This window comes from Aulonocara sp. 'chitande type north' Nkhata Bay, linkage group LG4 (assembly GCF_057382095.1).
Source record: "Aulonocara sp. 'chitande type north' Nkhata Bay isolate Kocher_YH1m ecotype deep benthic linkage group LG4, A_spYH_male_GT1.1, whole genome shotgun sequence".
Classification (NCBI taxonomy): domain Eukaryota; kingdom Metazoa; phylum Chordata; class Actinopteri; order Cichliformes; family Cichlidae; genus Aulonocara; species Aulonocara sp. 'chitande type north' Nkhata Bay.
In genome coordinates this window covers 17,943,082-17,969,558 of record NC_141347.1, presented here as the reverse complement: position 1 = coordinate 17,969,558, position 26,477 = coordinate 17,943,082, and the positions used below count along the sequence as shown (strand labels likewise).

General features: G+C 44.3%; 2 protein-coding genes and 1 long non-coding RNA gene across 3 annotated transcripts; 2 read left to right on the top strand and 1 right to left on the bottom strand.

The window, feature by feature from the left end:
• The first annotated feature begins 743 nt into the window (after window positions 1-743).
• Window positions 744-16,288, top strand: recql5 (RecQ helicase-like 5). Its single transcript, XM_086288794.1, has 19 exons — window positions 744-920; window positions 1,086-1,207; window positions 1,307-1,828; window positions 2,674-2,770; window positions 3,878-3,989; window positions 4,090-4,252; window positions 4,325-4,407; window positions 8,296-8,517; window positions 8,615-8,708; window positions 11,853-11,892; window positions 11,976-12,034; window positions 12,258-12,328; window positions 12,460-12,553; window positions 12,632-12,808; window positions 12,928-13,544; window positions 13,633-13,699; window positions 14,834-15,055; window positions 15,141-15,213; window positions 15,295-16,288. Exons 1-19 carry the CDS (start codon window positions 824-826, stop codon window positions 15,417-15,419), a joined length of 3,057 nt encoding a protein of 1,018 aa, XP_086144920.1. The 5' UTR covers window positions 744-823; the 3' UTR covers window positions 15,420-16,288.
• Window positions 4,490-7,693, bottom strand: LOC147332326 (uncharacterized). Its single transcript, XR_015128802.1, has 3 exons — window positions 7,026-7,693; window positions 5,300-5,418; window positions 4,490-5,208 (listed from the first exon to the last, which is right to left on the bottom strand). It is a non-coding gene; the product is annotated as an uncharacterized LOC147332326 (long non-coding RNA).
• Window positions 16,289-17,383: 1,095 nt separating the features above from the next.
• On the top strand, window positions 17,384-24,537 carry cdr2l (cerebellar degeneration-related protein 2-like). Its single transcript, XM_086288793.1, has 5 exons — window positions 17,384-17,797; window positions 19,786-19,898; window positions 21,518-21,666; window positions 21,964-22,128; window positions 22,997-24,537. Exons 1-5 carry the CDS (start codon window positions 17,719-17,721, stop codon window positions 23,931-23,933), a joined length of 1,443 nt encoding a protein of 480 aa, XP_086144919.1. The 5' UTR covers window positions 17,384-17,718; the 3' UTR covers window positions 23,934-24,537.
• Window positions 24,538-26,477: the final 1,940 nt, after the last annotated feature.

Below are 26,477 nucleotides of genomic sequence, written 5' to 3'. Positions count from 1 at the left end.
TTTCTTCTATTCCAGAGTTCTGAGGAAAAAGTCAGAATTCTGAAAATAGTTCTTTTCTTTTTCCCTCATTTTTTGACTGACTTTCTTTTCTCAGAATTCTGACCTTAATCTCAGAACTCTGACTTTTTCATCAGAATTATTTTCAGAATTCTGAGGGGGAAAAAAAACGAAAATTCTGAGAAAAAAGTCAGAATTCTGAGATTACAGTCAGAATTTTGAAAATAATTCAGAGGGAAAAAAAGTCAGAATTCTGAGGGGAAAAAAAGAAAATTCTGAGAAAAAAGTTTGAATTCTGACCTTTAATTTTCCATAGAATTCAGACTTTTTTTCTCAGAATTCTGGAAAAGAAGAAGAAAAACAAAAAAACATGTGCCCACTTTTTCCCCCCAGTGGCCATAATCCTCTTCCATACTAATCCTCTTCAGTACAACTACAGAATTTTTCCATAATTTGCATGTGACGTTTGTATGGTTTAAAGGTCCTTATTTATTTATTTATTTATTTATTTATTTTTAGGAAATTCAGGACTTATTTGTTATCGATAGAAGCTGAAAGGCGTATCAGCGGGACCAATCACAGAACTCTAACTCTTTCACCATGACAAAATGCAGATACAAAATAACGCATACAATTTTAATCAAAAAAATTAAATCAAATAATTCTATAACAAATATATTCAAACTGAATTTAACGCCGTTAAAAGAAGCAAACAAACAAAATATTTCTTTAAATTTTTTTTGTGTTTTACGCGCCCGTGATGACGCAATCACTGCGCGACGATGCCTAAGAAGATTTATATGAGTTCCCAGCAGGTAGTCAAACGATGACAACAAATTTAAAACAGGCCTTAAAAACCCACTTTGGGTTCGACACCTTCAGGTCTAAACTGCAGGAAGATGTTGTTAAAGCAGTCCAAAGAGGTAAGTCGGCTCATTTTTCCTGTCTGCCTCTCTGTTAGATGAACGTTAGCAAGCTAACATAACTGCTGTTTGTCTTTAGTTTTGAATGTGAGGTTCAGTTGGTTTTCACAGACAGTGAGAGACAGAATAATGTGTAACACGGTGGTCTCTGTGGTCTTCCTGCAGGTGACAGGGATGTGTTTGTGTGCATGCCTACTGGAGCAGGAAAGTCGCTCTGCTACCAGCTGCCTGCAGTGCTTGCTGAGGGCATTACTCTGGTTATATCCCCGTTAATCGCTCTCATTCAGGTTAGCGTCTGTCTCTAGCTCCTGAGCTCCAATCCAAAACCTTCGAATAAGTTTTGCAGTATCAGGTTTGCTTTAACCCCTGTTCGTGTTTCTATCCAGGACCAAGTGGATCACTTGAAGGAGTTAAACATCCCTGCCTGCTCCATCAACTCTAAGCTCCCAGTGAGTGAGCGCCGGTTGATCCTGGCCGACCTGGGGAGCAGCAACCCGAAGCTAAAGCTTCTCTACATCACTCCAGAGATGGTGGCCTCGCCCACGTTCCAGCCCTGCCTGATGGACCTGTGCTCCCGTGGCTTGCTGTCTTACCTGGCTGTGGATGAGGCTCACTGCGTCTCGCAGTGGGGCCATGATTTCCGACCAGACTACCTCAAGCTGGGTGAACTGCGGGCTCGATTGCAAGGAGTTCCCTGTTTGGCCTTAACAGCAACAGCACCCAAGAATGTACAGGAGGACATCATTCAGTCCCTGAGGCTGTCCTCGCCGCTTTCTTTTCTTACACCCGTCTTCCGGAGTAACTTGCACTATGATGTGATTTTCAGGGAGCTGCTGCCAAACCCATACGTCCACCTTTGTGCCTTCATTAAGAAAACATTATCACTTGGAGGTGGATCTAACGGACAGGTTTGTAGACTGTAGGCTGTCATGTGTTATCCTTTTTACAAACAGAAATATTCAGATAGAGTAGCGACAGTTTGCCTAAGGGGTTTACATTTTTGGCCACAAGTTTAAAAATACTCATCATGGGCATGAATGTCATGCAAATTCTGAGCTTTTAATTACTTTTTTTTAAACTGTTCTTTTTGCATTGGGGAATGATTGTATGTGACTTTAAAAAACAAGAATTGGGTGCAAAATAATTGACTTGGGATTTTCTCTGATCCACACAGTGTCGAAAGTGTAGATACAGGCTCCATAAATAGATACAACCCCTATAATTAGATTAGATTAAATGTCCCTTAGCAAGTTGCATGTTGACCAGATGCTTTTGGTACCCAACAGTTAGCTTCTAGTTTAATTCTGGATGGATATTTGAATACTTATTGTGGCAGAATTGGTAGAGTTCTTTAAAGTGGTTGATTTCCTATCAATTCCCATCCTTAAGCATCACTTATAAAAAGGTTTAAACGACTTTGCCATTTACATTAAAAAAATAATAATAATAAAATAAAAAAATAAAATAAAAAAATAAAAAAAACAGAACAAGTTTTTAATTATTGAAGCATTTTAGCAGCTGTATGTTTTACTTCTAGAATGACTTTTTGTTAAATTTTATTTCAGGATTGTTTGTGTGCCTTTTCTCTGTTTTATAACATTTCTGTTGTTATTAACGGCTTGATTGAGCTCACACAGCATTTTCTTGTGTGAATACAACTGATTTTGTTGCCTAGAGTGGAGGAATAACACTCTTTGCCATTTTCTTTCATGCAAACTCTGGCTTAATCAAACTGTCTGATGTTCGTAAACAGGGATGTGGGATTGTGTACTGTCGGACCAGGGAAGGTTGTGAGACGGTAGCTCACCAGCTGACGAAGCTTGGAGTCGTAGCTAAGCCGTATCATGCAGGTAAAATTATTTTATTTTATTTTTTACCTCCTTTTTTTTTTTTTACCTCCTTTTTTTGTTTTTTTTGTTTTTTTACATCTATATAAACTGATCAGGCATAAGATTATGAGCACAGACAGGTAAAGGGAATAACACTCATTAATCCTTCATTGTGGCACCTCATAGTGGGTGGGAAATATTAGAGAGCATTTTGTCCTCAAAGTTCATGTGTTAGCAGGAAAGGACTGGATCAGAGCATCACCAAAACTACATCTCTTGTGCGGCGTTCCTAGATGCAGTTGTCAGTATCTATGAAAAGTGTTCCAAGAAAGGAGCAGTGGTGAACCGGGGGTAATGAAGGCTGGCTATCCAAGAGATTAGCTACTGTAGCTCAAATTGCTGGACCAGAGAGCAATGGAAGAAGGTGGCCTGGTCTGAATCACATTTTTTGTGGATGGTCAGATGCTTAGTTACCTGGGGAACAGGATACCAGGATGCACTATAGGAAGAAGGTGAGCTGGCAGAGGCAGTGTTGTGCTTTGGGCAATGTTCTGCTGGGATCCCTTGGGTGACTTTGGGTTACTTTGACTTGTACCAACTACCTAAGCATTGCTTCAGACTATGTTAACCCCTTCATGGGACTTGTATTCTCTGATGGCTGTGGCCTGTTTGAATGGTAAATGGCCTGTATTTGTATAGCGCTTTACATGTTCAGTCATCCACCCATTCACACACACATTCACACACTAGTGATGGCAAGCTACAGCCGCCACAGCTGCCCTGGGGCGCACTGACAGAGGCGAGGCTGCCTCCCACCGGGCCCTCTGACCACCACAAGTAGGTAACGGGTGAAGTGTCTTGCCCAAGGATGTGCTGGACAAACAAGTCCAATCCACGGAGGCCCAACCTCGCAACTTACAGGACTTAAAATATCTGCTGCTAACATCTTGGTGCCCAACACCACAGCACACCTTTCTGGGTCTAACGGAGTCCCATACCTCGATGGGTCAGGGCTGTTTTTTGGCAGCAAAAGCAGAATGAGCACAATATTAGGCAGCTGGTCATGATGTTATGCCTGATCTGTGTATAGGATGTGTAAAATTGAGTGTTTGAGCTCTACTTTTGTAGGCTTGAAGGCAACAGATCGGACAGGGGTACAGAATGAGTGGATGCAGGGGAAAGTGCTGGTTATTGTGGCTACCATCAGCTTTGGCATGGGAGTAGATAAGGCCAATGTCAGGTGAGGCTGCAAATGCACAGTTATCACTCGCATTCTTCTTGTATCTAGTTTTTTGTTTTGTTTTTTTCCCCTGCCATTGTGTATTCAAATGTTTCTGCAGATTTGTAGCTCACTGGAACCTCGCTAAGTCTCTGGCCAGCTACTACCAAGAGTCTGGGCGAGCGGGGAGAGATGGCCTGCCCTCCGCCTGTCGCACATACTACTCCCCGAGAGATAAGGAGCAAATTAATTTCCTCATTCGGCAGGAAGTGGCAAGAAAGCAGGTCAGATTAGCAGCAGAGCAGGATGGAAAGCTCTTTGCTGCACAGTTTTTATGTGTTTAAATGTGTCTGCAGGAAAAACGGGGCTTTGCAAAGGACACTGACAAAACCGCAATGACTGACTTTGAAGCCATGGTGTCTTTTTGTGAACAAGAAGGGTAAGTAAAGGATTCACACATGCGGTGACAGGTTATAATTATTGTTATTTTTATTATTATTTACATACAGATCAAAGCAGGCTTAAAGCATTACATCATAACATAACGCCTTCACCTGTTCCACAGTATGTAACGTGCAGTTTTAGATAAAGAGTGCATTTCTGTTTCTGGACAGCAGAGGGTAGATTTCCTCTCTTACCATCCTTTGAAAGCTGCTTCCTGCTTGAGGCTCTTGACTAACTCAGAAGTCTGACTGCCAGTTCTCATTACTTTAGAGTGACACATCATTATGTTTAGAAAGCTCTGAGAAAAAACAATCCAATCGGGCATTCCCAGTCATTTCTCACCGTTTGCCTAAAGTTAGTTTCATACACGTGTTCAGTCCTGTATGGTCCAAGAAGTTTCTGCCTGATTCACACACAGCTGGAGTTGGCCCTGCCCTGTCCTCAGGGATCGCTGTTGGGAGTGCAGTGATGCTCCAAGGAATGTGGACTCTCCTGAAAGCCTGTTGACTCGAGCAGGTGTGTTTGGCAGCGTTGCAGGACATCCTTTACGGTGTTTGGCAGGTGTTTTGTTGTCCAAGGGTTGAGGTTCTTTAGTGCTGCACAGCATGCACCCTGTACAATTCTTGTGTGTGTGTGTTTCTAAAACACGATCAGGACTCGCTGTGTGGAGAGCTTGCAGTTGTGTCTGTTTTTGCTCAAAGGTCGGGACCCTTTAGCTTCCTCTTGCGACAGCAGCAGCTGCAGCAGCCGCAGCAGAAGCTCGCGCAGGTCACCACTGTGATGAGCAGGACTACAACTGTGGGAGAGCAGCAAATAAACAATGTCATGACCAGCTTATTGATGAACAAGCAATGTGGGGGAAAAAAACATATCGACCAAAAACTCACGAATAAAAGTTAGCAGGACGAAGAAAGCTCCCAGCTCTATGGGGTTGGCGTTGGGCAGACCTTGAAGCTTGACCCAGATTCTGCCAAGGATGTTCAGCGTCTGTTCTCTGGCATCCATCCTAGTGAAGACAGGTATACAGCACCTCTTTTATTTCCCTTGCAATCTAGGTATTTCTCCTGTTGCTCACTGGTGACACTGTGAGTGGGGCGAGGTGGAATTGCTATTTACATGTCAGAGCTAAGCAGTTTTTCAGCCTGTGGTTTAGTGGGCGGGTTGTCATGAGAAGGCAGGAATCTCACTGCCCGAGAAGAAACGTGTGTCTGATAGAAAGCGGTAAATGCACTGGTGCTTTTTCTGTGCCTGAACAATTTTAATCCAACCGGGTTTAAAAGTGTTCTGGAGGAACAATATTCTGCTCTGTCATGCAGGCTGTAAGAGGTGGGGATCGAACCGCCGACCTTCGATTAATAGAGAAGCTGCTCTGTTTACGAGAGTATGGTAAACAGACGGGCTGATTCACATATGGGTTGAGTTAACAAGAGGAACAGAACGAGGCCCTTCTCTGTGATAAATGTGTTAATCAGACGGCTCTGCAGACACTTCAGTGTGTGCAATGGGCGGTGGTAGGGTGGCAAGTCATTGAGCTGGTGCTGAATTGCTGGAATGGGTGTGACAGCGTGTGGCATTTCTAGTTTTGAGAGTTCTTTGTAACTAACACTTGCAGTACGAAGCATAAAAGGATAAAAACTATTGAAAATAACTACAATATGAGTTATTACACTGGCACTGAGGACAAAGCCTGGAAACTTGGGGGTCAACATGACGTCTTGATAATTCAGAGGAGTTATGGTAGTGTATCCTCCTTCTGATCACATGCTTTTGAGTATTCTGGATGTAAACATCCTGGTTCCAGAAGTGTGGATAAGGTGGTAATACTATCCAAAGTACACTGTTAGAAATCAGGATACTGTGGCATACCTTAGCCAGGTTTCACAGCTTTCTTTGTTCTCAGTGGCCGAGCTGGTGACAGATCAGATCAGGGATCAACTCCACCCACAGGATCTGTAAACCTGCACTGCACTGTAATTTATGCAAGTGTATGTGTCTCGTGTTCCTTGTCAGAAACCTGTATCACATATACTCAAAACCAGGATGAGATCGGGGGAAGATTTGCATGATCACAAGCTAACTTGTCCTTCCTGGCTTCGAAAATTTAAATGTGGGGAAAGGTTGTGCTGCATTGCTTTAACTGTGTATAAGTGTAATGTGTTGTTTCCAGTAAAATCCAGTAATACATATCTGCTCTGCTCACTGGAAAAAAGCCACAGAGCTAACTCAGTACTTTTATAAAAACAGCTTAAATGGACCACATGTATTATAGCTATGCTACACACAGTGATGTGGGAAATTAATGCTACAAAATATTTTCATGCTATTTTTTAAAAATCCTAGTATGAAAGTGTAAGTCAGGGGAAAAGGAAGGATTGATTTTTCCAACCATGCGGGCTGTTCCTACCTGAGACCGTGAGCTTGTGTGGAACGCGATGCTGATTAATAACAGATTTTGGAGCTGACTGTATGTTCGTTAAAACGATGAACAGTATTTACAGATCACATGCATGTGACTCTGAGAAATTCTCTATTTTTAAACACATTTTACACATTCGTCTGCTTGAATTGTTTTTCTCACGCTGCGCTCGCACAGAAACATTTAAAAGCACTTACCTGCTGATCGGAAACTTCTTGTCGTTTCTTTGTTTGTTTGTTTAGTTTGGGTTTTTTTTTTGGGGGTTTTTTTGTGAAACTTGGCCGAGCCTAAACTGTCAGAAATCGCAAAACCAGTTGGCAATTAGGAGTCGGTCGGAAACGTGTCATTCTCTTCTTTCCCCTGACGGAGCTGCCAGCTGAGTGCCTTTGCTTTAGGCTGCGTGCTAATTTGTTTGTGGGGACGTCATCCGGAGGAGGAGTGGTGCTCGGGCGAGCCTGAGATTAGCGGTGGAGGTTGAGATATAGTTAAGAGGGTTAATTCCACTGTCACTGATGACAAACTGCACGTGAGGGGGGGAAAGTAGACGATAACAAATTTCATCCGGCGCTCTTCTGCCCTCTTTCACGCTGCTCTGACTCCTCAGTCGCTTTGAGTCTTCTCATCTCTTCCCCTCTTCCAGGCTTCTTGTTGCTCCCTTTGTTTGTTTTCTTTGGTTTTTTGATTTGTGGCTGTCTCATACGCGCACATACAGAGTAGTTACTGCTGTGTCTTACTTTTCTTTGTCTGCCTCAAAGGCTGTTTTCTCTTTGATAGTCCTGCTTCACAGAGCTTTGTTTGCCTCTCTGTCGTTCCCCATCTCTTCTAGTGCTTCTCTTTGTTTCATGAAAGGGAAGGTGGCAGCATTTCCACTTCTAGCAAGGTAGCTGGTATGTTGCTGAAATGACTCGTCTAATGGGCTGTTTCCCAAGTGCTGGTGTGTGTGTGTGTGTGTGAGAGAATACTGGCCGTTGCGTAATGCTGGATATGATAGTGTGATACAAGAGACCTTTTTTCTGAAAAGAAAATCCCGTCTAAAGCAGGGATTGTGAACAGAAACATGCTGCAGAGGAAGCGGGTGACCTGCTGTCAGACATTAATAGTATTTATTTATTTTTTTTCAAAAACCTTGAAATTGTAAGAAAACAACGCTGAACGACTGTTTCCAAATCCAGACTTTGTGCCTCTGCATCCATCCTTCATATCCGTCGATAACAGTTAGTTAGGGTTAGTGTTGATGCAACTGCGTTGTGTTTTTCATGGGACAAAGAGTGGCGCTTGACCTATTTCATAACAAAAGTATTGATTATGGGGATTGATATGGTGGTTACACAACAACTAAAAGATCAATATTGTTTCTAAAACATTATCAGAAAGATGAGATGATGCCTTTTTGCAACTGCAAACTGCAGAGTGTGTTTTCTTTAACTCGTCTGTTCAACGGTAGCTCTTTTCTCGTCCTGCCACCAGTTGCCGCCATGCCACCATCTCAAAGTTTTTCGGCAACACGGCGCCGAACTGCGCGGGGGCCTGCGACTACTGCCGTAACCCCAAGTTGGTGCGAGCGCAGCTGGAGAGAGCGGCCACGCTCAGCACCAAGATCGGTGCGGCTCAGAGCAGCGAGCCCAAGGGAGCGTTCGGGTTCCAGTCGGACACTTATGGAGGAGGAAAGAAGGGTTACGGCTTTGAAAGGCAGGACGATTTTTAGTGATGTTGTGTGAAATGTCCCGCTTGCATTTATGACTTGATGGTTGATCCTGTAGGTTAACACCGATGTTTTGCTTCGCAGGTATGATGAAGGGGAAGGTTATAGTGAAGATGATCCTTTTAAGAGGAAGAAGGAGTTTTCTGAGCTTTTCAAGAAGCAGATGAGCATGCGCAAGGTGATTACCACAAAAAAAGAAATAGAGAAAATCAGCTCATACTCTTTGGGTAAAATATATACGTTATTTCTAAATGTAAGGACAGCATCTCCAGAGTGTTTGTGTTGTGCCTCTGCACATCTGTAAGCCATCTGGGGCTATCAGGCCCTGTAAATGCTGCTTTTGCTAAATGGCTCCCACATGTTCAGTGGAATTTTTACAACATTTGAACTAAAGTATTCCTCATCAGGTCCAAGAGGAGGTTGGCCAAACTGTTTATAACATAGCATAAAAAGCAGGAATGCCATGATTATTTAAAAAAAGTAGAAACTGAGCAGGAAGAACAAACAAGTCATTATAGTGTGTGGAGAGTTATGGAGGTTATTGATGCCTCAGGGCTTCGTTGCTCAGAGCTTCATTTAAATGTTGCTAGCTTAAAACTATGGTTCTTTTATCTTTCTTTCTTTACACATTAAAGAGACATTCTGCACTTCAACTACAGATGCACAGGCTTTTGGACGATGATAAAATGTTGTTAATTGTGGTGGATATTAAATCAAGCCATCATGATGCGATTGAAGTGCCAACTTTCAGCTTTAACTCTGAAAGTTTTTACAAAACTGTCGCATTAGCTGTTTGGAAGCTACAGACATTTGTACACACAGTCCCCCGTTATCCGTCTTTGTGTTATTTTCATGAAATGTTAAGCAGAAGAATATCAGAGGTGGATTCCAAGTGTTCACGGGAACTGTGAATGTGAGCTCCAAAGACACGCTGGAGCAAGTGAGGGAGGCATCATTAGACTGAAAAAACAAAGTAACTATCAGAGAGAGAGAGTGGCCAATCACACAGTCATGTTCTTTCTTAAAAATGCTGAATGCACTGACCAGCTCAGCAACATCAAAACGCCTGAAAAACGTGGATGATGACAGAATTATTTCTATGGTTATGAAAAACATCCTTAAAATGTCTAAAAAAAAAAAAAAAAAAGTCCTTAACAGTCATCATTAACAACGTCTAAAATGGAGATTGCTCGATGAATGGAAACAGAAAGGCTAGAACACAAAATATCCAAAAGAGCCTGAAAACAGTTCAGCGCTGAGAGAAATCTGGAGATGGAGAGAAACGGCTCGTGACTAGAAGCATACCACATCACCTGTCAAACATGGCGGAGGCAGTGATATAGATGGGCATGTGTGGCTGCCAGCGGATATAGATCACTAGCTTTTATTGATGATGGTGACTGCTGATGGATGTGCACAGGCCTATACTCTCTGCTCAGATTCAGAAAAATGCTGCAAAACTGATCAGAGCTTCACAGCACAAATGGAAAATGACACAAAGCAACTCAAGAGTTTCTGAAGGAGAAGAAATGGAAGATTCTTCAATTGCCAAGCCAGTCAGCTGATCTCTAACCAACAGAGCATGCTTTAAAGTTATTAAATACAAAGCTAAATGCAAAGAGACTCACAAACAAGAAGCAACTGAAGGTGGATGAAGTCCAGGCCAAGCAGCTCAAGGGGGGAAACGGCAGTCTACGCTTCATCCAAGTATTAAAAACAATCTACACTCAACAAAAATATAAACGCAACACCTTTGTTACTGCTCCCATTCCCCATGGGATGGACGTAGAGACCTAAAATTCATTCCAGATACACAATATAACCATCCCTCCCAAACAGTGGTCACAAATCAGTCCAAATGTGTGGTAGTGGGCACATCTGCTATATTGAGATAATCCATCCCACCTCACAGGTGTGCCACATCAGGATGCTGATCTGACATCATGAGTAGTGCACAGGTGTACCTCAGACTGCCCACAACAAAAGGCCACCCTGGAATGTGCAGTTTTGTCTCACAGCAAAATGCCACAGATGCCACAAGCAATGAGGGAGCGTGCAACTGGCATGCTGACAGCAGGAATGTCAACCAGATCTGTCGCCCGTGCATTGAATGTTCATTTCTCAACCATAAGCCGTCTCCACAGGCGTTTCAGAGAATATGGCAGCACATCCAACCGGCCTCACAACCGCAGACCTCGTGTAACCACACCAGCCCAGGACCTCCACATCCAGCAGGTTCACCTCCAAGATCGTCTGAGACCAGCCACCCAGACAGCTGCTGGAACAATTGGTTTGCACAACCAAACAATTTCTGCACAAACTGTCAGAAACTGTCTCAGGGACGCTCAACTGCATGCCCGTCGTCCTCATCGGGGTCTTGACCTGACTCCAGCTCGTCGCCGTAACAGACTTGTGTGGGCAAATGCTCACATTCGATGGCGTCTGGCACGTTGGAGAGGTGTGCGCTTCACGGATGAATCATGGTTCACATTGTTCAGGGCAGATGGCAGCTGAGAATGTCCCAGTTCTTGCATGGCCAGCATACTCACCGGACATGTCACCCATTGAGCATGTTCGGGATGTGCTTGACCGGCGTATACGACAGCGTGTACCAGTTCCCACGAATATCCAACAACCTCGCACAGCCATTGAAGTGGAGTGGACCAACATTCCAAAGGCCACAATTGACAATCTGATAGACTCCATGCGACGATGTGTTGCACTGCATGAGGCAAATGGTGGTCACACCAGATACTGACCGGTTCTGGGTCCCCAGACCCCCAATAGCGCAAAAAACTGCACATTCCAGGGTGGCCTTTTGTTGTGGGCAGTCTGAGGTACACCTGTGCACTACTCATGATGTCAGATCAGCATCCTGATGTGGCACACCTGTGAGGTGGGATGGATTATCTCAATATAGCAGATGTGCCCACTACCACACATTTGGACTGATTTGTGACCACTGTTTGGGAGGGATGGTTATATTGTGTATCTGGAATGAATTTTAGGTCTCTACGTCCATCCCATGGGGAATGGGAGCAGTAACAAAGGTGTTGCGTTTATATTTTTGTTGAGTGTATATTAGTTTCTCCAGTTCATTTTAATAAACAGTTAATGCAGAATTATTTGATAACCCCTTGAATTAAATGAGAAAGTCTGCACATTCAGTGATGTGATGTGTACAGAGGCAAAACAACAAAAAATTGCGTCGTGGTCCCAAAGCCGTATATAATAAATGTTCACTGTTGTCTTCTATGTTCTGGCTTTAATACACGTGTGAATACTGAAGGCTTCCCTTCTGCCTGTGCTCGTGTTTATTTAGGGTAACGACAGCAGTCAGAGGGAAGAGTTTGTTCCTCCAGGTAACGTGTAACACGAACAGTAAAAATGATTGTGAATAACTCTCTCTGTCCTGTTTTGTAACCGGTGTTATTCTGCTGTGTAGATATCGACTGCCCGCTTAGAGAGGCCAGCAGCCAGAGAATTCCCAAGCTCAGTGTAAAGGTACAAGACAAAACTTGAACACTACGCACACATTCCTCATATCTGCTGCATTTATGAACACGTCCTTCAGCGACTCAGGCCATGTGATGAGAAAAGCAGCGTTAAAAAACCCAAAACGCAGCAGCTTAAAAGGCTGTGGCTCGTTGGTGTTTGACATTTTGTACAGTAAAAGCAGAAAGTGAGCGTTTTCCAAGGCGTTAATAAGATTCATATTGTATTTCAGGCCAGAGAGCACTGCCTGTACCTCCTGCAGGAGGCACTTCAAGGCCAGCAGGGGGCAGAAGATGCACTCAAGTACTTATCTAGATTCATTCAGATTTTTTTTTTTTTTTAAACATTTTTCCTCAAACATAAAAATACTGCAAAAAAAAATAAAAAAATACATATAACTAACTTTTCTCAAAGTGTCGGCATTTGTCTCTCAGCTCTGACAGTCTGTCCTTGGCGGTGGATATTGAACACGAGGTCTTCAGAAACAGCAAGTCCTCTAACTTGTACAAAGCTGTGGTGCTAAAGAAGGTAAGTGCAGGCTTTTTGTTAATGTCTCATTGCCATATAGAGGGAAATGTTTATGCTTAGCTCTATTATTCTGTCAAGGTAACAGAGATGAAGAAAGCGGCACCTGCTTCAGCAGGTCGAGATAAAGCAGAAGGTGCTAGGAGCAGCAGCGGCAGCGATTCCAGAGAAACAGAACTCAAAGAGGCTGGATCCTCCTCTTCATCCTCGTTTTCTGATGAGCCGCAGGGGTTCACGCTGGCATCTGAGGTGTACTCGGTAACATTGCTTTTCTACTTTCCCAGATTTTTATTTTTTTTTTTATTTTTTAAAGGAAAACTGGAGGTTTTTGTGGCTGCAGAGTATTCAGAGGAAAACATGTTTTCTTTCCCCCCCAGCTGAAGCGTAAGAGGGTAGGGGCAGGCCAACGGGGCTCTTCTAACCCCTTCATAACTGCTAAGGATTTAATAAACCCCTCCATGTTGGAAACAGGGGCTAACAAAGGTAGGACAAGCGGCGGATTTTTCAATGGCTACTCAGGAGAAACCATTATGCAGGGAAAAGAAGCCAACACAGATGCATCATCGCCCATCAAAGCCAAAGCAAATGCCGTCACGACCTCCCTGAGCAGCCCAACTAAAGGAGGCAGAGCCATGAGCAAGAAGCAGCAGAAGCTGGCGGAAGCAGCAAAGAGTTTCCACAACATTTCTCATTTTTTCATGAAGAAACATACTCCAGAGAAAAGCCAGGATGAGGAGGAGATGCCGAGGGAGCCCGAAGCCACTTTATCTCCCGCTCCAGCTTCCATCTCCCAGGAATACATCAACCAGGAACCACACTCACCTGCTGCGTCAGAAGGAGAGAGCAGTGCTGCACAGTCAGAGACTGAGGATGTGATCCTCGTAGAAAGCAAATCTGAGATAATTGTTATACCTGATGATGACGAGGAGGACGGAGCTGATATTGCAGAACCAGTTCAAGAGACATCTGAGCAGGACCTGACGTCCATCACAGAGTATTTGATTCTTAATTTGATCAGAAATAGCGGAAAAAAGCCTTTTATTGACTTTTAACTGCTTTTTCTTCCCCCTGTTCTCCCACAGACAAAACAAAGACGAAGAAGAACTTAAACCAAGTGAAGAAGAGGTTAACACAAGTGAAATTCCCGGGGTAGGTGTCTGTACACCCACAAAAGTCCTTCTTGAAACAAGTCTTTCCGCTCAGCAGTTTGAAGCTAGATGAAGTGCTCCAAAGGCTTTATAAGTTTGTCCAAAAATAAGACTTTTGGACAAATGTATAAAGACAAAATAAGACAAAGTAAAGTTTTAAGAGATTAGAGTTTGAGCATGATAATCTGTCTTACACTCAGATTGGGGTTTTTCCACAGGAAGTCAGTTGGCATACAATTTTAGCATTCACTGTATGGACAAAAGAACTGGGCCACCTACACATTCAGCAACTGCTCGAGCAACTCATGGAAACTCATGACATGAAGCTCCTGGCGCACAGTTTCTGTGCTGATGTTAATGCCAGAGGTTTTGAGCTTGTCAGTTATTCAATCAGTGGAGCTTTAGCAACTTTTACGAAATACCAAATAGCGTGTTCGACAAAGCACCTGAAGTATGCAGGAGTGGGTCGAAATCTGTCACTCTTCAGTTTTCCTTATAATTTCCTGCATAGCTTCAGACAATATTGAATTATCAGTATAGAAAAACACATTTAGCCTCTTTCCACAATCCACACAATCTAAATCCAAAGTCTCGTTTTTGTTCAGCATAATTTCTCTTTTCTATAACAGACTGAGCATCAGCATGAGGGGGATAGATATTAGTTTTAATAGAAAACTCCTCATTAAAGTCAATGTTGTAAAGAAGGGATGTCAAACTCATTTTACATCGTGGGCCACGTACAGATCACTTTGATCTTAAGTGGGCGGCCCAGTGAAACTCCTTTCTGATAGTGTAAAGATGTTTAGCCACACATTTAATCCCCTATATTTTTAAATATATCTGTTCTGTGAACCATCTGTAAAAATCATAAATTTCTCTAGTATGTTGTGAAGGAACAGTAACACTCTGTTATTTAATGGTTTATCTCTTACTTAGAGATATCTCTTAGGACCATGGGGGGAAAGCCATTAAACATATGAAAATACAGTTAAAATTCTAAAATTTATACCATCCTATACATTTTCCAAAGATATCCAGATTGGAGTCTTTGGCAGGCCAAACCATAGATTTCAGTTCTGCCTGGAGTCCTGAGTCTGACTTTATGCTTGTGAACAATCATGACATGTGTGTCCAGGTGACAGATGACATGAAAACCATGACGGAGTCTCCCCCTCCGGCGAAGCGCAGCCGGCCCGGGAATGAGAGCAGCAGGAGAGTAACCTTCAACCCCAACGTGCAGGAGAGAGCCCTGCACCCAGCCACTGACTCGCCCAAGCCTGTAACACTTAAGGAAGCAGCTGATATCGTGGTCCGCTACCTGGACCCTTTTTACACTCAGGGAAAGTTTGCCACAAAGGTGAGCGAGTGCTGTGTTTGTAAAAAAAAAAAAGTAGGTTTGCGATTAAAAGCAGAATGATTAAAATTCTTTCTTTATTTCGCAGGAGCTGTTTAAGTCTTTCGCTCGCTACCTGTCTCACCTTCTTACAGAGGGAAGGAGCAGGGGGAAAGGCCAAGGTAAAGGGTGCATGGGAAATTTATAACTTGCAGTTTGCTTTGTGTGCTGGTCCTCTTTAACTCCAGCCTCTGGGTCCACAGTGAAAGCAGAGGCCAAGGCTCTCATCAAGAAGTTCTTCAGCAGCGTCCAGCGCTGTGAGAGCGAGGCAGACTGGAAGCACCTTAAGAGACCTCACAGCTGTAAAACCACAGCCAAAAGTGAATGAATGGGGGGAGGAAATATGTAGCCCTTCCTCTTTGACAGTGCCTAAACTTCTCCGGTTACGATGACCTCAGGCTTTGTCACAGATGCCTGCTGACGAGGTTTATGGTCCACTTGCTGCTATTTTGTTATTCTTTTAAAATGTTTTCCAGGATGGTTGCTGATACTGTAACTTGGGTTAATAAATAGTAAGCAATAAAACAGGGACAGTTTTGCAGCCTGAGAGATCAGACAGATGCATGTGTGAGACTTCTTTTTAAACTGCAAACTGTGTGTAATTCACATGGTCTTATTACATCACAGTGCAGAGTTATGCAGACCCAGTGGTGCTTGGAGCAGGAAGCCAGCTGAGGTTTTTCACAGGCTTCTCATAGCAGGAAAAGCAGAGGTGTAATTATTGGCATTCAAACAACAGCGTGCGATTTTGAGCAAGCTGGTTTGGGGATCTTCCAATGTTGCCATACTGGAACATTTAATCCCTTCTCTTTTTGTGTGTGTGTGTGTGTGTGTGTGTGTGTGTGTGTGTGTGTGTGTGTGTGTGTGTGTGTGTGTGTGTGTGAGAGTGACAAGTAAAGGTGTGTCAGAAAGCTAAAATACTGGTTTGTTGTACAGTGTCTGCAGCTCTCTGTTCAGGAAACATTAAAAATGCTGTCACAGTTGTCCTCTGATAGCCGTCTGTCACGTTTAAGATGACATTCGTGGTTGGGTGGTGTTTAAAGATGGGGTCGTGAAGAGCAAAAAGACTTTGAAGCTGTTATTATTTTCTTTTTAATAAATTTTTTGTGCTATTAAAAAGGGAATAAATAAGCCATGATTTCCTTGTTGTTTCTCTGACATTAGAAAGTTCAAAGTAAGTCATTGAGATTTATTCTCTGGGGACGGGGGAGGACGGGGGGTGCGTGTGTAAGTCAATGGGGGAATAAAATGCACAAAACATGTTTTAATGCTTCTGTTTCTGGCAGACTATCTTACTTGCTCTTAAATTTTATGTTTTTGTTTATTCGTCTTAACTACTGGAACCAGTTTTGTGGTTTTTTTTTTTTTATTCATGCAATCTACTGTGAAACTGTCCAGCTTGAATTTTCCTGTATTTAAAAATATTCTGTCTCTCAGCAGGGGGAGAATCTGTGATGCAGGGCTTTTTCTTTTTCTTTTCATTTCCTAAAACATGGTTTCCAATGATGAAAGCATATAAAAGGCGACTGTATCAGTCCCCACAGTCGGGAAGAAACCAAAAGCAAAGATGGCCACTGAGGCCCAGCTGTGGGGAGTCCTGGTGGCCACAGTGGAGCCAATCTGTGCTGCAGATTGTTCACAATAAAGTCTGTGTCGAATACAAAGTACCAAACAGTGTGAGACGTCTCTTATTATTGTTGTTATTATTAACTGTACAGGAGACGTCCCTGGTGGGGACGCTGTCAAGTAAACGATGATGTCATCTTTAGTAGTGCTGCTTTCAGGAACTCCTGCTAACGTAGGACTCAAGAGCCTCCCACACTTTTTATGAGTAATGTCATTGCTTATGTTGGTAAATACACAGTAGTCAACATCATTTACGAAAAGGGTGTGTATATATTTTAATCTTCATGATTATGTGTTAATTTACCTACATTATAAAGAATCCGGCCCTTTTTGGCCACTTAAAATGTGTTTATAGTACCATTATGTTTTACTTGTTTCAATTTCCGCTGGCCCTTTTGGCCAGATCTCTCTTTTGTAAGCTTTGGATAGTGGCCGGATCAATCCAAATATCAATAGTATTGATACGAACGCTGATATTGGTATCGGCTCAATATCAATATTTGCAGTACTGCACAGTAAAATGGTCTGTTAAAAAAGTCTATTAACCTCACTGATAGGGTAAAAACAGCACTGAATTCTTTAAGGGAACAGTAGAAGAAGAATCTCAAAAGACTAACGTTGCAAACAGCACTTTTCTCCCACAGCACATAAACGCAGCACCAGCAGCGCTCGGTTACTCGGTTGCCGCCAGGCTGCCAGTCTGCGTCCGCTGCTGCTGCTGCACATCAAAGCCTGATGAGACACCGAGGAGACGCTGTCAGCCTCCTCCAACCTGCTTCACGTCGAGGCCGCTCGGATGCGGGGTGCTTCATATCTGCGGACGCTTCGAGAAGAAAAAGGAGAAGGAGCAGGTGCACCGAAGTCCCCGCCGCCGAGGTTTCCTCTCTCTGAGTGATTTGGGGGGGCTGTTGTTCGTTGTCACTTCCGGGCGAGCAGTCGGTACCACCGGCAGCTCACATCGCCGGCGGAGGAGGAGAAGAAGAGGAAGTTCGGCAGCATCGATGCTTCGCGCGGGGAGGATGGAGGAGTTTGTCACGGAGGAAGAGGAGCCGTGGTACGACCAGCGGGACCTGGAGCAAGGTGAGCCCACTCCTCCCAACCCCACCCCTTTTCTATTAGCAACCGCTGGCCCCCGGGTGTTCATGCATTTAGAGGTGGGTGGAAAACCGGGAGGAGGTTGCACCTCTTAAAGGCAACTCATGCACGAGTTGGAGCTGCCTGCCCTTCATCTCATCAATTACTCCGATCCTGTCAGCGGTGGTTCGGACAGCAGTCCTCCTGTCAGACTGACTGAATGTCTTCCTCTCATCTCAAGCTGTTTTTCTCTCTCAAATCCATCAGCCCACTTGCTGTGGAGCTGCATGACGTTATTTTGAGTGTATGTTCCTAACAAAAAGGTCAGCACAGTGTGTGCAACAAATCCCCAGAACTTTGTAGATTTTTGAATAAAATGAAAGAAGCAAAGAGCAGCAAAGGCAGCTCAGACTGTTTATTGTTGCTCCTCCTTGCTGCTGTGTGACCAGCCCTGCCAGAAAAATGGCTTTAAAAGGCTGCAGTTTCACTGAGAGTGCGTCTGAGGAGAGCTGTGCTCTGGAAAGCCTGCGTCCTCCTGCAGCAGCATCACCCCATCTCCTGATTACCTGCTGACCCAGAGAGCTAAAGCAGCTTTGTAGCGTCATTGTGCAGCATGCATGGAGAGGCAGGTGGATTTGACTCCCTGTGTGTGTGTGTCCATCATCAGAATTTCATCTCAGCATTATTCAGCATACAGACTAAAGTCATTAGCCCCCCCAACCCCACTCTGTTCCCATCCCGCAGGCTGATCTGATTAGGGAGCCCCAGACGAAGCCTCCTTAGTGGAGATCAGAGATTTGAGGCTTTTCGGGGTCAGACTGGAAGCGTAATTACCGTCAAGCTCTCACTGTGCCACACAAATACACTGTGTGCACTTTAGAGCCTGGCATCATTTTGCCCCAGAAATGATGCTGCGTTATGCAACTTTTCTGCTGCCGGATCTACTATTTGGTGACACCACCCCCCTCGCCTACCCACCCCCTACCTCTGTGTGGTTATTAGAATCAGGCAAACATGGAAAATGAGTCCTGGCAGATGGTGTGGTTAGTCCTGCAGCTTCATCTGACCTGTGAGGGGGGGCCTGTTGCATGAGGAGTTAGAGTTCAGTCCCTGTGATAAGGATGACTTTCTCAGCAAGGCCTCCTGCACAGAACTCAGAAGTTATATAACAGAAGACTCTCGGCACGTGCCCGCCACAGGGACAGAAGCGGCGCCGTGACTGTGAGGTGCCGTGCGAACTCTCCTCCAACGCCTCTTCCTCAGCTCATTAGCGCTCTCCGGTTCAGGCTGGAGTTTTGCTATCTCTTCTGTCTTGTTGAAGCATGTCCTTGCCTCCCCTCGCTGCGTTTTAGACGACAGAGAGGATGCACAGCGTGCACAAATGGAGCTTGTTAAATATGTTAGATAAGGCAGAGGTGTTACATGCAAATGAGCCCAATCGGATCTAATCTTTTGGGTTTTACACCTGCAGAACTGCATGCATGCAGGCTTGTGTTTTTATCCTCTGCGTTGGGTTGAAAAAACACTCCATTCACTGCTCAGTAATGGATGTCAGTGCCTCTCTGTCTCCTCCCGTCCCTCCACTCCCCCATGTTTGTTATGAGCTCCAAGTATACAGAGCCAGCAGGATTCTCCTCCTCCTCCTCCTCCTCCTCCTCTTCAGTCCAGCTTGTTTTTATCCACCAGAGGAGAATGAATAATGGATGCTTCACGCTGTGTCAGAAAATATCAGCAACTGTTAAGGTGTTGTCAGAGCTCAGGCTCCTGCTGTGCGCACAACTGCAGGCTTTTATCAGCATGATGTGAAGAGAAACCAATCTGCAAGACAACTATTGTGATCTTTAAAATAAATGCACGGTAATATTTGGTGCCTGTTCTCTTTATCTTGGTTTTCATTAAGTCATCCACAAACAAGCCTGAACAACTGGTTTTAGCCGTAAAGCCCTGAGAGCGAACTCTGCTTATGTCTGTCCTTCTCTCCCATCTCTCGTCAGACCTGCATTTGGCAGCGGAGCTCGGCAAGACCCTCCTGGAACGCAACAAAGAGCTGGAGGACTCTCTGCAGCAGATGTACATCAACAACGAGGAGCAAGTGCAAGAGATTGAGGTGTGCTACTCCTGGGCTGCTGCCTGTCTGTGTTCCTTTCCTACTCAGTTATGGTATAAAGTGAGGGGAAGAAATGGCAGAAAGCAGCACGAGTGTGTGAGAAGAAAAAAACACGTGCAGAATGCGTCAGCCTCTTCACAGCTCAAAATCTGCATGTGGTGTTAGCGACGAGGCTCACCGAGGGTAAAGTAAACACCTGATGAGAGCCTCTGAAAATGTATTCTCAGTCTTAGAGATAGACACACAAAGTCAACGTATCGAATTTTGGCGAAACCTGTATATAAACTTGCTAGCCACTATATTAGGAACACCTTACTAGTACTGAGTTGGACCCCATTTTCCTTCTGCGCTGTCCTAATTTTTTGTGGTACAAATTTCAAGTCAAGTCAAGTGGCTCTATTGTTATTGCAACCATGTGCAGTGATACAGTACACAGTGAAACGTTCCTCCGAGGCCATGGTGCTACATATGACATATAACAGACAATCTACACAGCGCTGCATAAAGTGCAATGTGCAAAAAAACAAAACAAAGACAGTGCAACACCAACCTGAACAGAACGATACAGACACAACACAGTGCATGCACAACAGGGCAATAGAAATGTGCAAAAGACTGAGCATTGTGCAAAAAGCCACTTGGTATATGAGGGTGTGTGTGTGTGTGTGTGTGTGTGTGTGTGTGTGTGTGTGTGTGTGTGTGTGTGTGTGTGTGTGTGTGTGTGTGTGTGTTAATCCAGTCACTGAGTGTTCGGGAGTCTGACAGCTCGGGATAAGAAACTGTTTCGCAGTCTAGCAGCGAGGGCCTGATTACTCCGGTATCTCTTGCCCGAAGGCAGCAGGGTGAAGAGTGTGTGTGGGGTGTGTGGGGTCCTCCACAATGCTGTTGGCTTTGCAAATGTACCAAAGTGAGGTGACTGTGGAGCCCATTTAAGTACACTGAACTCAGTGTCATGTTCAAGAAACCAGTTTGAAATGATTAGTTTTGTGACATGGTGTGCTGTCCTGCAGAAGGTGGATACACTGTGGTCATAAAGGGACAGGCATGGGCAACAACAATACTCTGGTGTCTGTGGTGTTTAAACTATACTCAGTGGGAACTTATTAGTGCAGTGTGCAATTTTGTGACCTTGTGTAATTTGTAGCCTCAATTTCTTGTTCTTAGTTGGCAGGAGTGACAGCTGGTGTGCTCTTCTGCTGCTGCAGTGTTCAGAGATGCTCTTCTGCTTACCTTGGTTTTAATAAGTTGCTGTGGACTTTCTATCAGCTTGAAGCTCTATGGCCATTCACCTCTGACCTCTGACATCAACAAGGCATTTTCTCCCAGAGAACTGCCGCTCTTTGTTCTGACCATTCTCTGTAAACCTTTAAGTTAGATTATTAGATGTAGATTTTCCAGTGTTCTGGCTTAGATGTCTCACAGTTTTGACTGACACTACCCACGAGATGAACTTTTAACCCATATGAACCCGTGTGAACTGTAATTGTATAAACGTGTGTATTTGGGTTAGTTTGCATTCTTTAAAGTACTTCTACCCTGTGCTCCCAGGACCAGTCTGTTCTCCAGATGTAAACCATTAAGATCCTCTCATTTTAATTGCAAACATGCGTCTCTTGCAGTACCTGTCCAAGCAGCTGGAAATGTTGCGGGAGATGAACGAGCAGCACGCAAAGGTGTACGAACAGCTGGATGTGACGGCCAGAGAGCTGGAAATCACCAATGAGAAGCTGGTGCTGGAGAGCAAGGCGTCGCAGCAGAAAATAGACAGGTGACCCACAGCTGCTTTGAGCCCACGCTTTCACTATACGTGGTTGGCCTCTGTGGGAAAAGCAGCGAGCCTGATGTAACAGTCACTTCGTAATCAGCTGAAGAATGTGAGCCTTGCTGCGCTGACAGACCACTCCCTCCACCTGAGCAGCTGGTTTTAAAATAATCGGATTTAAATAATCAGGGATTACATTATGTTATGTTGGTTTGTAATGCTGAGTCATTCCAGCATTGAGATAAAGGTATGGTGTAATCAAAATGGAAAAAATCAGTGATCTGTGTGTGTGCATGCCTGCAGGTTAACCAGCACCATGGAGACCCTACAGAGCCAGGTGGACAGTCTCACAGCTCGGGTTGAGGAGCTGCGAACTTTGGAGGAGCTGAGAGTCCGCAGGGAGAAGAAGGAGCGTCGCAAGACCATCCACTCTTTCCCCTGCCTCAAGGAGCTCTGCACTGCTCCGAGGTCACTGAGCGTCAGGAAATGATTGGTGTCTTTGCTGTCTGTAACATAGAGCTAACAGTAACTGTAACATGTCCTTTGTATGCAAAAAAGTATTTCATTTCTTAGTTTTTTTGCATATTTGTCACTTTTTTCCAGATCATCAAACAAATACTAGACAAACATAACCTGAGTAAATGCAAAACATAGTGTTTAAATCATGATTTCATTTATTAAGCGAAAAAGGTATCCAAACCTACACGGCCCTGTGTGAAAAAGTAATTGTTCCTTAAAGCTAATAATCAGTCATTGTCAATGAGTCTTTCACATCTTTGTGAAGGAATTTGGACCCACTTTTCCTTTTTTTAAATTCAGCCACATTAGAGGTTTTTTAGCATAAGCGGCCTGTTTAAGCATATAAATCTGATTGAAGTCCAGGCTTGGCTCCAAAACTTTCACTGCTTGTTTCTTAGCCATTCAGAAGTGGACTTGTTGGTGTGCTTCAGGTCATCGTCCTGCTAGATAACCAACCCAGTGAGGCCTTGGTATGGCGAGTGAAACCGAACTTTTTTTCTTTCCAAAAGATGTTGTTAATCACAGTTAATTCCTGACTTAACAAGAGAGGCAGTTACTTTTCCACACAGTGCCAGGTAGGCTTCAGTAGCTGTTTCCTTATAAATGATGAAGTCATCATCTAAAAACTGAATTCTGTATTTGTTCAGGTTATCTTGGTCTAGTATTAAAATTAGTTTGATGTAAAACAAAAAAACCAGAAGGACTTGAATGCTTTATCACTGGACTGTATTTATAGTGTGACTGTGCAGTGTTTGTACATGAAATTTGAATGAGATTGGCCACAAACGCAGCTCACTGAGTGTTTTTTTCCTGTAAGGTATGAGGATGGTTTCCTGCTGGCCAATCCGGGTAGCGTGGACCTGGCCGAGCGACAGCCGCTGGATGAGGAGAACGACCGTCTGAGAGACATCGTGTCGTCGCTGCACTCGGCCATGGCTGCAGAGCGGTCCAAGCGGGAGGGTGCAGAGAGGGAGTGTGCTGCTGTGCTGCAGGAGTTTGAGCGCCTGGAGCAGCGTCTCCTAGGAGCAGAAGGATGCCAGCTGCGGGTTCAGGAGTTGGAAGCTGAGCTCCAGGAGATGCAGCAGCTCAGGAAGTCCAGGGTGTGTCTGATTGGTGACATGGAAGACGGCCTAGAGAATCTGCTCAATAACGGCCCTGAGACTGACACTCCAGAGGAGAGCCCAGGGCAGGAGGATGGAGGCGAGGGAGGTGCTGGAGAGGCTGGGCAGCAAGGAGGACCGGTGAGAAAAAGCTGCAGCGACACAGCCCTGAACGCCATCTCAGCTCGTGACGCAACCGGTAGACGGCAGGGGAGCTACGCCCTCCACGCCAATGGCGTGCGCAAACGGGGCATGTCCATCCTGCGGGAGGTGGACGAACAGTACCACGCGCTGCTGGAGAAGTACGAGGAGCTGCTGGGGAAGTGCAGGCGTCACGAAGAGAGCCTGTGCCACGCAGGGGTGCAGACCTCGCGCCCCGTCTCCAGGGATCCCTCCATGAAGGAGTACAACATGGCCGCCGCGGGGCCTTCCACCTCCGGAGACGTCGTGATCGCCGCCGCCCCTCCTACACCCCCTCAGACTCCCTCCACCCCTGAAGCCCTGGAGGGGATCAGCAGGCAGGTGGAGCAGGTGGACAAACGGCTGAGCCAGAACACGCCAGAGTACAAGGCGCTGTTCAAGGAGATCTTCTCCCGACTGCAGAAGACAAAGAGCGACATGAACACGAGGAAGAGCAGAAAGACTAACAAGTGAGGCAGAAGCATTTCACTACATATCGTACTGTGTATGACTGTGTACGTGACAAATAAAATTTGAATTTGAATTTGATGAGATACTACAAACATCTCAGTTTACCAAACTGTTTAAAGGCTTCTCATTTAACCGTTTGGACACCCTTCACTGCTGTATCCTGTTTCACATGAAACTGCCAAAGGGATGGAATGCTTCTCCTGACTGTAACTGACAAACTATCTGAACGGAGGGTTTTGTTGTGACGTCGTTTGTAACTGATGCTAAAAAAAAAAAAAGATAATCACTGAAGCCAAATAACAGGCCAACTTTCAGAAGCTTTAAAACTTGCAGCATTTACAGCATGCATCTGGCTGATAACACAAAAAAAGCTAAATCTGTCTTTGAGAAACAGGAATCGCAAGCTTTTGAATGGCTCAATGAGCTTAAAGCTTTTTGAACTCACCGGATAGCACAAAAGTGTACCTCCTGAACAGGCAGCGATGCTTCTGCATCTTTTTCAGGGATTTATTTCATCATTTCCACACTGTGCTGTCACATGATCCAACTTGTTCCTGTAATAGGCTGTTTTAATGTTTCCTGTTGATTAAAATAACTACTGCATCAACCATGTTCTCCTTTTTTGTTTTTGTTTAAACCTCTGCCAAGGTGGTTTAAATACATGTTTTTGTTACTGCTTGCATGTGTGCTGCCAGTCTGTCTGTAAATGCAACAGCTCGGAAAGTTTTGAATGAATTCTGATAAAACAGATCCATCAAGCTCAACTTTATGATTTATTAAAAATCAACAAAAAGCCTTGTAACTTAGAAACTACGATTCTTAACATGTACAAAGTAGCCTGTAAAGATTTCTAACGTGTCACATTTGACCTCTGACCTCTCCTTCAAGGGCAGTAGATGATCCAAAAGTCAAAGTGATAATACTATTAGCCGATTTTTTTCTTACTGCCATTATTTGCATCGACAACATATCCCCAATGATATGAGGATTGTAAATATCATGGTACTTTGGACCTCTGACCTCTTCTTCGAGGTCAAACTTTTAAAAATAAGACATGTTAAGAAACCCTGCTTAAAACTCTGCTGCCTTTGTTTGTACAGTGGGGCAAAAAAGTATTTAGTCAGCCACCGATTGTGCAAGTTCCCCCACCTAAAATGATGACAGAGGTCAGTAATTTGCACCAGAGGTACACTTCAACTGTGAGAGACAGAATGTGAAAAAGAAAAATCCATGAATCCACATGGTAGGATTTGTAAAGAATTTATTCGTAAATCAGGGTGGAAAATAAGTATTTGGTCAATAACAAAAATACAACTCAATACTTTGTAACATAACCTTTGTTGGCAATAACAGAGGTCAAACGTTTACTATAGGTCTTTACCAGGTTTGCACACACAGTAGCTGGTATTTTGGCCCATTCCTCCATGCAGATCTTCTCGAGAGCAGTGATGTTTTGGGGCTGTCGCCGAGCAACACGGACCTTCAACTCCCGCCACAGATTTTCTATGGGGTTGAGGTCTGGAGACTGGCTAGGCCACTCCAGGACTTTCAAATGCTTCTTACGGAGCCACTCCTTTGTTGCCCGGGCGGTGTGTTTTGGATCATTGTCATGTTGGAAGACCCAGCCTCGTTTCATCTTCAAAGTTCTCACTGATGGAAGGAGGTTTTGGCTCAAAATCTCACGATACATGGCCCCATTCATTCTGTCCTTAACACGGATCAGTCGTCCTGTCCCCTTGGCAGAAAAACAGCCCCATAGCATGATGTTTCCACCCCCATGCTTCACAGTAGGTATGGTGTTCTTGGGATGCAACTCAGTATTCGTCTTCCTCCAAACACGACGAGTTGAGTTTATACCAAAAAGTTCTACTTTGGTTTCATCTGACCACATGACATTCTCCCAATCCTCTGCTGTATCATCCATGTGCTCTCTGGCAAACTTCAGACGGGCCTGGACATGCACTGGCTTCAGCAGCGGAACACGTCTGGCACCGGAGTTTGGAGTCTGACTGTTTGAGGCTGTGGACAGGTGTCTTTTATACAGACGATGAGTTCAAACAGGTGCCATTCATACAGGTAACGAGTGGGGGACAGAAAAGCATCTTACAGAAGACGTTACAGGTCTGTGAGAGCCAGAGATTTTCCTTGTTTGAGGTGACCAAATACTTATTTTCCACCCTAATTTACGAATAAATTCTTTACAAATCCTACCATGTGGATTCATGGATTTTTTTTTCACATTCTGTCTCTCACAGTTGAAGTGTACCTCTGGTGCAAATTACTGACCTCTGTCATCATTTTAGGTGGGGGAACTTGCACAATCGGTGGCTGACTAAATACTTTTTTGCCCCACTGTACTGCTAACATTTAGGAATGATACTGGTAAACAGGGACTCTAAATAACACAATTTGTATACAAATATGTCTCGTTTGACCTATGACCTCACTTTGGCATTTTACATCTGCCTCTCTTTCAGCTTGAGCCCAACATCTGTTAGATTCTTAAAGAAAGTACTGTCAAGACAAATAATGAATCCACATAAATAA